Genomic DNA, 10,999 nt, shown 5'->3' with positions numbered 1-10,999 from the left:
ATTGAGTCTTTTCAGGGCAAAACTAAAATTAAACAAAAATAGAGAAAAATAACAGAAAAGAGACAAACATAAAGAACATGAAAGAAAAAAAAATATTTCGAATGAAACATTTTTCATTCTGCAAAAAAAAGCTGAGGCTTAAAAATAAACCAGGTGCTCAAAAATAGCTTAGAAGATACGCCAACTACAACCAGACTTGTAATTAGTAGGTAAGTAGCCTAGTGGGTAAAACACTCGCCTGTGAACCAAAAATCCACTTACTACCAACAGATAGATAAAAATGAAAAACAACAATGTTGAGGGGCAAACCATTAATTTCACCCTGGCCAGGGTTCGAACCTGGTATTTCCACCATGAAGGTGAATGTGTTACCAATACACCACCAGGGATTTGTATTTGGTTTGCCAATTCATACTGGTTCACAGAACAACCAGTAGTTTGACTAAATTTAACTGCCAAATTACAGTTATTACAAGTCACAAATTTGAAATAATAAAAAAATAATTACTAGATAGTAGAAAAATGTCTGAAATAATGTTTTGATTGTGGGAAACCGGAGTACCCGGAGAAAAACCCACGTGAACACGGGCAGCGCATGCAAACTCCACACAGAAAGAACCTGGGCCAGGACTAGAACCCAGCTTCTTTCTATAAGGCAGCAGCTCCATATGAGACACCCCCTAGGCCATATATCAAGTAAACGTGTTGTATGTGCGAGGTTTGTGTGTAGATGTGTGAGGAATATATGGTGTATGTATGAGGTTTGTGTGTAGATGTGTGAGGAAAGGTAGTGTATGTTCAACTTTTCCTGATATATGGCCTACGGGTGGCTCATATCTCCAAGCACTGTACTACCGTGTCACTAGAACTACACACGTAAACACACAGACATCATATCAATTACAAGTCCTGTCTAGACTAATTACCCAATTTACTACATATAACTAAATAGTATAACCTAACTTACTACATATTACTAAATAAGTATTACTACCTAACTTATTACATATTACTTCACTTACCTCTCACTTACTTACCATTAATTAGGCCAGATGTACGGGTAGTGCCAGCGGTCAGCCAGTACGCTGCAGTCTACCCCATTACGGGTGATCCTGGCCGCCTCCTCTCGCTGCCGCTGAGCCTCTCTCTTCATTGCTTCTCGCTCTGATGTTGTGGTGGACGTCATGAGGCGAGAATGCGGCTTCTTCCAAGATGGAAGGCACACAGCACTCGGTGGATTCGGCTTTTCCTGAGTGCTGAAGAGACGGACCAACTTGTCCCGGGGCAGCTGGGTCCAGGGGGTGGTCGGGTCTGGCTGCATCCTGGGGGCCTTCATGCCTGCCTCTGGTAAACTGCTCACAGCGGTGACAGGCAGAGGCAGCACAGTGGACGTTCCAGGCTGGGGTCTTCCGTATGGACAGCTCATCTGGTTCCTCCCGGCCAAGGTGTCTGGTCTGGTCCTCTTGGCTACAGTGTAGGGGACAGGCGGCTTGGCTACAGTACCTGTCAGGGGCAGCTTGGTCAGCGTTTTGACCTGTGATGGACCGGCCTTGGGGTGTCGCTGGGGCTTCCTGGCTGCAGGATATTGCTGCACCTTCTTCTGCCTTTTTGACGGTTGGGGCATTGGCTCAATTAGAATGGCTAAACCTTCAAAAGAATAACAAGATTTACCATGAGTGTAAAGACTACAACAGTAACACGTACAACTTATTTAACAAGATAACTGGGAATTATTTGCTTGTTGAAATGGTCATTAACTTTAAAACTATGCAGATTCTGAAATCTTCACACTAATTATGATTCATGTTGGGATATAAAGTATAAAATGTCTCCCTCAGTCATGTGCAGATCACAAAACATGCATAGATTTCTATTTTCTTTTCCTCTTGTGCCCTCTGCCGAATTAATTATGCCTGAGGCAGTGGTGGCCTAGCGGGTAAAGAAGCAAACCCGTGTTCACTAAGGGTGATGGATAAAAGCAGAGGACACATTTTGTTGTGTCACCATGTGCGGTGCTGCAGTGTATCACAATGACAATCGCCTCACTTTCACAAAACTCAACTGTAAATTAAGGGATAGGTGGTTTTTATCATTAATTTGTTCAAGAAAACACCAGAAAAAAACATTCAAAGTTTTACCCTCAGTCGGTTTAGCACAGGCCCGAGAACCCAGTAGATACGCAGCCGCGCACCGTTGAACTGGGCCTGGACCGGCCGTCGTCTTCCTGCTGCTGTCAGATCCTGGATGTCCTGGTCCTCCTTGCTGCTCTCTCATGGTCTCCTTTCTCTTCATTGATTCTCGCTCTGATGTCGAGCTGGACAACATGAGACAAGAATGTGGTTTCCTCCAAGATGGCACACGGCACTCAGTGGATTTGGCTTTTCCTGAGTGCTGAAGAGATGGACTAACTTGTCCTGGGGCAGCTGCATCCTGGGGACCTTCATGCCTGCCTCTGATGAACTGGTCACAGCGGTGACAGGCAGAGGCAGCACAGTGGACGTTCCAGGCTGGGGTCTTCCGTATGGACAGCTTGTCTGGTTCCTCCTGGACAAGGTGTCTGGTCTGGTCCTCTTGGGTACAGTGTAGGGGACAGGTGACTTGGCTGTGGTACCCGTCAGGGGCAGCTTTGTCAGCACGTTGACCCGTGATGGACCAGCCTTGAAGTGTCGCTGGGGCTTTCTGGCTGCAGGATATTTCTGCACCTTCTTCTGCCCTTTTGATGGTAGGGGCATTGGCTCAATTAGAATAGCCAAACCTTTAACAGAGACAATAACAAGATTTACCACAAGTGTAAAGACTACAACAGTAACATGTAAGACTTAGTTAACAAGATAACTGGGAAATATTTGCTTCTTAAAATAGTCGTTAACTTTAAAACTGTGCAGATTCATAAATCTTCACATTAATTATGATTCAAATTGGGATGTATAGTATAAAATGTCTTCCTCAGTCATGTGCAGATCACAAAACATGCATACATTTCTATTTTAACTTTTCCTCTTGTGCCCTCTGCCGAATTAATTATGCCTGAGGCAGTGGTGGCCTAGCGGGTAAAGAAGCAAACCCGTGTTCACTAAGGGTGATGGATAAAAGCAGAGGACACATTTCGTTGTGTCACCATGTGTGGTGCTGCAGTGTATCACAATGACAATCACCTCACTTTCACAAAACTCAACTGTAAATTAAGGGATAGGTGGTTTTATCATTAATTTGTTCAAGAAAACACCAGAAAAAACATGCAAAATTTTACCCTCAGTCGGTTTAGCACAGGCCCGAGAACCCAGTAGATATGCAGCCGCACACCGCTGAACTGGGCCTGGACCAACCGTCGTCTTCCCGCTGCTGTCGGATCCTGGATGTCCTGGTCCTCCTCGCTGCTCTCTCACGGTCTCCATCCTGATGAATCTCTCAATCTGGGAAATCTCAATCTGCTCACTTTGCTCAGCTTCTATTTCTGTTTAAATTAAAACACAAACACGATGACGTCACTGACCGGAGTGCGACGCTTTTTTAAAGTTCTTTAGTCACCACGTGATTTGTAGTGAGATCTAGAAACACTGAATTCATCTTCCTGAGCAGTAAAAGTACACGGGCAAACACAGCAAACGACAGCCACATAACCAGACAACAAAATTATTTTATTTATTCTGTTACTCACTCAAAACACCAAGTAGATTTCCCCGTTTTTCAAAATTATGACGGCGAAGCAGCCAAATATGCAAATGAACCGCGAATTCGCAGAAATACATAAATAAATGAGAATATCTGCGCGAATAGTCGACTGAGAGTCTGTTGCTGCGAGTATAAGCCTATTCGCTGTGGAAATCGCAGCTAAACCGATGTCGGCTGGATAAACGGAGACTATTTTAATTAGTAAAACATGGCGCCGGTCCCGCGCTGAAGGGTTAGAGGCCACAAACCAGCTGGTCAACGCAAAAACATCATTTTACTCTTTACTCACCAAAAACGATGTCGCTCCTCTCGGTCGCTTTACAGCTCTGAGGATCAACAAACTCCGTTTCCATGACAACGACGTTCTCGTCCGACGCGACGTGCGGCGCCGCGCGATTCTAAAATTAAACACGGAGGCGTTCATAAAATGCGACTTAAATAAAGTAAATAAGGATTTTATGTTGGTAATTTGATGAAGCTGCATTAAATGACAAATAAGCAGTAGTACATGCAGTTAAATACTAAATACTAGTAATAAATAAACTTGTTGTTAAGTCCAGTTTTCCTACTGTGAGAACAACTCGGACGGCCAGTAATTGCTAGACAGGGTAGAAGCTATTTCGACTCGTGCACGCAGTGTTTCCTTAATATATGTATTAATATATTTATTTTCAATAATGCCATTTATTTTGATCAGGAAAATGTGAGGCCACCTCAATCTCTACCGTCTGTACAGGGGAGCTCACCGATGGAACTATTTTACCTGCTCATGCCCCTCTAAGTGTTTCCTAAACCTTTTTATTCTCCCTCTTCACTTATTTCTGCATTGTGCTGCTCTCTGAAAGCCGCTGTTTTCTCCTGTTTGCGCGTCTGAAGTGACAGCGTTAACCACGCCCACTTGTCGCGCTGAACCCCGCGACAAGAAGTGCTGTGTAACACCGTGACGTGTGACTCTAGTGGCGCTGTGTCATTATGCGCTTTTTACGTGACGCTCCTCTCTTCACCTTTTCGTGGCGTGTGTGGTAGAAGCCAAGTGGGAAACACGCTCGCCTACAAACCAGAAGACCCAGGTTCAAATCCCACTTAGTGTCTCCAGGAGGACTGTCCCTCTAACTACTGGTTGTAAGTTCCTCTGGATCAGGGCGTCTGATAAATGCTGTAAATGTAAAATGGCGCCAGCATTCGCGTTGCGCATTTTATCATGTTAATTTCATTTTCATAGTGTTGTCCGAGGACCTTTTATAATGCATTGTTTATACTATTGTTTTGTGCTCAGAATGTACTCATATTTTGAGAAATATGTGAAATTTTAATTTCTCAGAATTTTTCTGAGACTTCAGTCTCTGATTTGTAGATTTTGTGGGGTCACGAGATACAATGGCTGCTGTCAGAAACTGTCACCCTACCTGCAGCAGGAGCAGAACACTCCAGTTAGTCATGATTTTTATTTCTACAAGTATGACATCTGAATATGTTTTGGTCCCCCAGTTTCTGTTTCGTTCTTATTTTCTGTGGGGTCACAATATATGATGGCTGCTGTCGCAAAATGTGACCCCCTTCCCTTGCAAGAGGGTCACCTGAACATCTAATGTGAGCTGAGCGCAGTGACACCTTGCTGGTTTATGGATATTAACCTTTGACGTTCCAGTCATAATTGCACATATATAAATGATGGGCTGTTTTTTATGTTATGAAATAAGACATCCACATTGTTTTGTGTTTATTTATTGCTTGAGTAATATTAAATATGAATGGAGGATGAATGCCTCTGGAAAAATAAATAAAACTAAACAAAAAAATCTTATGCCTCTTTTTTCTATTTGTAGCTGTGGCACTTAATACTGTCGGTAGGGGGCGCACACAGGAACCCCCACAACTAGTCTCCTTAACCCCATCTACAGCCCGGCTCCTTGCTGCAGCGTGCATATCACCATGGTAACCAGATGCTTGCTGTTTCCGGTGCGTGGCGCCGCCTGCTACTGAACACCTTCCACATACCTGCCGTGCTGCATGAGCATCAACATGGCAAACAGAAGTTGTTCCAGATCAGCTCTGCGCCTGCCCTGTTTTCATGATGCTCTGCGTGCACGTATATTCGCCCCACAGTCTGCTTCCAGCTCCAGCCTCATGCAAGTGAACGCGCCCCCTGGCTCGGCCTTGACAGCATGAACGAACCACAATGTTTTTTTTTTGTTTTTCCAAAGCACTGAGAATTTTCAACTCAAGGATCATGAGAGTATGTTCAAATTTTATGTATAATCAGTAAATATTTTTTATAAAAATCATCAAATAAGTGAAAAGGGAACAAACAACATATGTACAGTTCCATTTGATACAAGACTATTCTTGTGGTGCATAATATGTTTTGCACAGATTTTACTTTGTGTGAAACTTCAAAAACAGTTATTCTCTGCTGTGGAATAAAAAGTGTACATTGCATTTTTGCACATAACTTTGAATATTCCTGTGAATCTAGGAACCCTGCACTTTCCCTTTTTTATTATTACATTATTGGCCAGTGTGAAGTATTGGTCATGTGGACATCTTGGTTTGGAATGGGAGCCGTGGGCCCTTGTTTCCTCTTCATCTCCTGTAATTGTTGAGAAATCCCACCACTGGTTCATACTGTCTTCCTGGCATTTTGAATTTCACAATCTGGTGGAGGGATGTATAGCCATGCAGGATGCAGTAGAGAGCCATCTGAGTGACGTGTTCCCTGGAGTCTGAGAGGATTCATCTTCATTATCACTGGTATCTGTTTCAAAAATATAAAGTTAAAGTAAGTAAAATTGCAACAAAGGCATCAGAAGAAAAACAGCTTGATATTACACATCAAATTTGATTGCTGCATGTTTTTAAATATGTGAATTTTGACTTGAGACGGGGTAGAGATACATTCTGGTATTTTTTTGGTGAACACAGAAACACATCAGTATATCTGTCAAAAGGAAGGAATGTGCTTTTTAATGTATAAAAGTAATTAACTTTGCTTAATTCCACTTTAGATTGTAAATCTGGAAGCTGAATTTTACTAGCCCATGATGGAGTATGATGGATTTACACTCTGACAACTGCCCTACTTTTAACTATAATTCAACATGTGCTCAAGCAGGTAAGATTTTTTAGCGGGTTCAACTAAGCACTCATTAGACGAAGTGTATGGTTGTTTTTCAGTTCAAAGAAATTCTGATGACACTGAAGTGCTGAATTCAGAAGGGCTTATGACTTACAGACTTTCTTACCCCAAAACACTGCAGCACAGCACACGTTTACACAATGAAATGTATCTCTGCTTTTAACCATCACACTTGGTGAGCAGTGGGCAGCCATGACAGACACCCGGGGAGCAGTGTGTGGGGACAGTCCTTTGCACAGTGGCACTTCAGTGGCACCTAGGCGGTTCGGGATTCGAACCGGTAACCTTCTGATTACAGGGCCGCTTCCTTAACCACTAGGCAGAATAAATGGATCTGTGTTCATAGCGTTCCACTCGGGACAGTATTAAAACAATAAATTATTTTAATTGAATAATCACCTACAGGGTACGGGGTTAATGCAGAGGACACATTTCATTGTGTGCATGTTTGCTGTGCATGCTGTGTATCACAATGACAAAAAAACAAATGCTTTTCACTTCACTGACTATTATAAAACCCTTTTTAATAATCTTAGTACTGCACTGAAAGAAGAAGCGATTAAATTGGCCTTCATCACACAGCAGATGAGGGTTTGACTACATCGTTATTTCAAAATTGTCAATAACTATTTATTATCCTCCCAGTAATTTTTCTATACTTTCCGTGCTCATCAGACAGCGAGGATGAAAGCATCTCCCAATTTCCTTTTTAAAAAACTGATGCCTTTCCAAAGTCTGGTGGTTTGTGCAACACTGGAAGGAAACGGGACCATCTGTGACCCCCTGTATAAATGTACATTCAGAATGGTTCTACACGCAGATAATAAACAGTTACTACAACTGCCAACATAGATCATGTAATACCAACAGAACTAATGTACTGAATTACTAAACTAGTTAACTTCCCCAACATTCCAAATTAAATAACTCAAAGCTGCATTACCATAGAGCAGTGGTCTCAAACTATTTAGAATTATTTTAAACGGTGTAATTCACATAAAACTTTTTTTGTATCTTTGTTTGTATGTTTACCGTGTAACAGCATTCACTGCCTTCAACATGCAATAACTCCCCCAAATTCTACCTATGAAGAATAAAGATATATTAATGAAGGGGACAACATCACTCACTCAGAGATGCAAAGTCGGGGTGACGACGCGCAGCTTGGTAAACATGGAACTTGGTGAGTTAAAACTGTCTAGGACGCCACGTACACTACCGCCATCATCCTCACGTCTCGGCCGCAGTCAGAGCCAGAGCCACGACTCTGCTGTAAACTGCCGTAAAGCGCCAAAAAGACGCCCCGTTGGTAGAGAGATATTGATCCTGGTCGTAAACCTTGTAATAGCAGCGACGGTCGAACTCCCACATTCTGATCCTTTTTTGCAAGTAGCCGAAAAAAAAACATTTCATTAGGCGCACTTTAAAATGAGCCCTTAAGGTACATGTGTCAAACTCGCTGACCGCGGGTCACATCACGCGAGATTACTTTATATAGATCTATTATCAAGGCTCGGCGATATGAAGCGCTGATTACACTTAAACTACAGATCCCAAAATGCCGTGCGCTCGTTTCTGAGCGCCTATTCATTTAATCAACATTAGATGTAATTAATACCTAATTGTCAAATCAAATTAAGTACAATTCAAAAACATTGACAATATTTATTGCCACAATACACAGAACTGAACATGTATGACTGCTGATATGTATGTTTTATAGTTTACGAAATAAGAGTAGGGCTAACTAAAATGTAAAAATTGTGCATTTTTAAACAAAGTTCTGAACTTTTTCTGTGTCACATTTTGACTCAGCAGACTCAGGGTGGTAGTAGCCTAGTGGGAACACACTTGCCTATGAACCAGAGATTGGATAGAACCAGGGGTTGAACCAGGTTCAAATCCCACTTAATACCGTTGTGTCCCTGTGCAAGACACTTAGGGCGACTGTCCCTGTAACTACTGATTGTAAATTGCTCTGTATAAGGGCGTCTGATAAATGATGTAAATAAAAGTGTCTTAACCACTTTTATAGAAAATAAACCTTCCTCTTTTTTTATTCAACCCCCCTGCTTTTTTGTCAGTGAGAGAATCGAGCTCTAGCTTGTCCTGCCAGGATTTTAAACCTGGACTTGAATGGGCAATTCTCATACACATGTGGAGGTGCTCGTTCATGAGCTTGGAACAATATTTAGTTTTAATTATTTTCAATGTCGAGAAAGCTGACACCCTGCCTTTGCTGAGCCATCTCACATTATTGTGCAGATCATCATCATCGACTTCTCTGAGGAATTCTCGATGTGATACTGGTAGGAAGAAGATGCCCAAAGAAAACTGATCATTTTCATCATTGTATTCATCACCTCAGCATGATTGATAAATGATGCAATGGTAAGATGCCAGTTCAGAATTGTCTTCTTCCAGTCTCGCTACAGCTCATTTCTCTCTCCCTATCATAGCAGGGGCTCCATCTGCAGTTATTAAAATCACTTTTTTTTTGCACTAGTCCTCTCTTTGTTAACAGCTCCTTAACAGCCAGGTAGATGTCTTCTGGTCTGAAGTGAGGTGAGCCCTAAAAGATCTTCACAGAAGTCTTTGTGGTCTGTGTTGAAATACCCAGCAGACTAACAGCTGAGCATCATCACACAAGTCAGTGGACTCATCCACAGATAAACCTTCAAATGGTGCCATGGCTTCATCTAGCTGGTTTAGCACATCCTGAGACAGTGTTTCCCCTTTCTTTGTGGCAGAAGATGCTAACAACGGTATCTGCTTTATTATTTATTTATTATCTGCTCTGGTTTCCCATCAAGTAACGTTTCAGCTACTGCACTCATGCACTCTTTGACAACCTCTCCATCAGTAAATGGCTTTTTGTGTTGAACACTCATGAGCACATTGTTGGGCAGTGAATGTGTGACTCAGGATCCTGGTGGATTGGGCGTATTGGATTCTGAGACTGCTTATTTTTGGTGATCTCACTTCAGATTTGAGTGGGTATGCTTCCATTATGTCTCATAATGGTTTTTCAAATTGGCACTTTTAATAAGTTCCACGGTTTCTAAACAGATGAGACACACTTGCTCATAAGAACAAATTTATTTATGATAAACATGGACATTTCCATACAATATAAAAAGGGTTTAAAAGCTTTGAGCCACTGAAATCTAATTTATTTAGGGTAAAGGAGAACATGTAGAACACTATTTTCACTGTAGAATTCACATGGGAACTTTGCTCTAATGCACATTAATATGTACACAATTAATATGTACAACAGTTTATTAATATGTACAATTCCATGTAATATAAATAGGAAATAGGGTTTAAACATTTTGACAACTGTTTATGGATGACCTTACTATATAACATCGGAACCAGGGCGAGAGGGAAATCTTGCAAGGCCTTGAGAAACTGGTCACCTGGGCAAGGATATGCATATGGGAAAGTTCCAAGGCAAATTCTACAGTGAAAACAGTGTTGGGCCAGGCAGGTAACATTTGATATTATTTCTACACATCCTATTTTACCCTAAACAGTGGCCCAAAACTTTTAAACCCTATTTATTCTATTGCGGTCTCATGCTGAAGTAAAGAAGTCTGTTCACCCGGATGAGATCAATCAGAATACATGGATCTCTGTTCATAGTGTTCCATTGTGTCCTCTAATGCCCGGGCAGTACCTACTAAATTAAGAAGTAGTTTTAATTGAGTCATATCCGATACAAACGTATTGTTGGTGTACGGGTCGCCAGCTGCAGGAGCAGGTAGGCCCGCAGGATGTGGTCTTTCTGCAGGCTGGTCCTGAGGAATTGCAATACACGCTCCGGCCACAGGGTGGCGCACATGGGGCGCTGTGGTCGGTCGAGCGCCGTCTGTTTCTCCAGCGCCCGAACAGACACGCGAGTCTCCGGTTCCGTGTTTGAATCCTGCAGGTAAACAGGTTGGTAATGTTGCCTGGAAGATCTTCGTGGACTGGGGCCTTTCTCTGCCATTAAATCCGCCGTTTACATATCTCTGATATTATCATCGCAGTGGAACACGTAAAGAGAGACTTACAGGTCACACACGGACTCATATGACACAACAGGTATTATACAGGCAAGGTTACAGGAAGGAGGAACGCCGACAGAGTTCTACCGCTGCACACACTTGCATGTAATGAAAGACGTCAGCACGCTCAAAAGTTCTC

At 42.3% G+C, this 10,999-nt stretch overlaps 1 protein-coding gene and 1 long non-coding RNA gene across 2 annotated transcripts; both read right to left on the bottom strand.

The window, feature by feature from the left end:
- Window positions 1-831: 831 nt before the first annotated feature.
- LOC114784991 (uncharacterized) lies at window positions 832-4,533 on the bottom strand. Its single transcript, XM_028970907.1, has 7 exons — window positions 4,436-4,533; window positions 3,962-4,070; window positions 3,251-3,454; window positions 2,410-2,755; window positions 2,139-2,314; window positions 1,287-1,647; window positions 832-868 (listed from the first exon to the last, which is right to left on the bottom strand). The coding sequence occupies exons 2-7, from the start codon at window positions 4,023-4,025 to the stop codon at window positions 832-834; spliced, it is 1,188 nt and encodes a 395-aa protein (XP_028826740.1). The 5' UTR covers window positions 4,026-4,070; window positions 4,436-4,533.
- Window positions 4,534-5,924: 1,391 nt separating this feature from the next.
- LOC114786530 (uncharacterized) lies at window positions 5,925-8,075 on the bottom strand. Its single transcript, XR_003749208.1, has 2 exons — window positions 7,939-8,075; window positions 5,925-6,427 (listed from the first exon to the last, which is right to left on the bottom strand). It is a non-coding gene; the product is annotated as an uncharacterized LOC114786530 (long non-coding RNA).
- Window positions 8,076-10,999: the final 2,924 nt, after the last annotated feature.

This window comes from Denticeps clupeoides, chromosome 1 (genome assembly GCF_900700375.1).
Source record: "Denticeps clupeoides chromosome 1, fDenClu1.1, whole genome shotgun sequence".
NCBI classification, from domain to species: domain Eukaryota; kingdom Metazoa; phylum Chordata; class Actinopteri; order Clupeiformes; family Denticipitidae; genus Denticeps; species Denticeps clupeoides.
The sequence above is the reverse complement of the archived record's forward strand: the minus strand, read 5'-3'. Positions and strand labels throughout refer to the sequence as shown.

Bases quoted from the DNA above. Each gene is read 5' to 3' on its own strand.
- LOC114784991 (XM_028970907.1), bottom strand. From the start codon at position 4,025: ATGGAAACGGAGTTTGTTGATCCTCAGAGCTGTAAAGCGACCGAGAGG. The intron at 2,756-3,250 runs GTAAAATTTTGC...TCTCTGTTAAAG, and splicing joins CTGTGCTAAACCGACTGAGG to GTTTGGCTATTCTAATTGAG. The intron at 1,648-2,138 runs GTAAAACTTTGA...ATTCTTTTGAAG, and splicing joins CTGTGCTAAACCGACTGAGG to GTTTAGCCATTCTAATTGAG.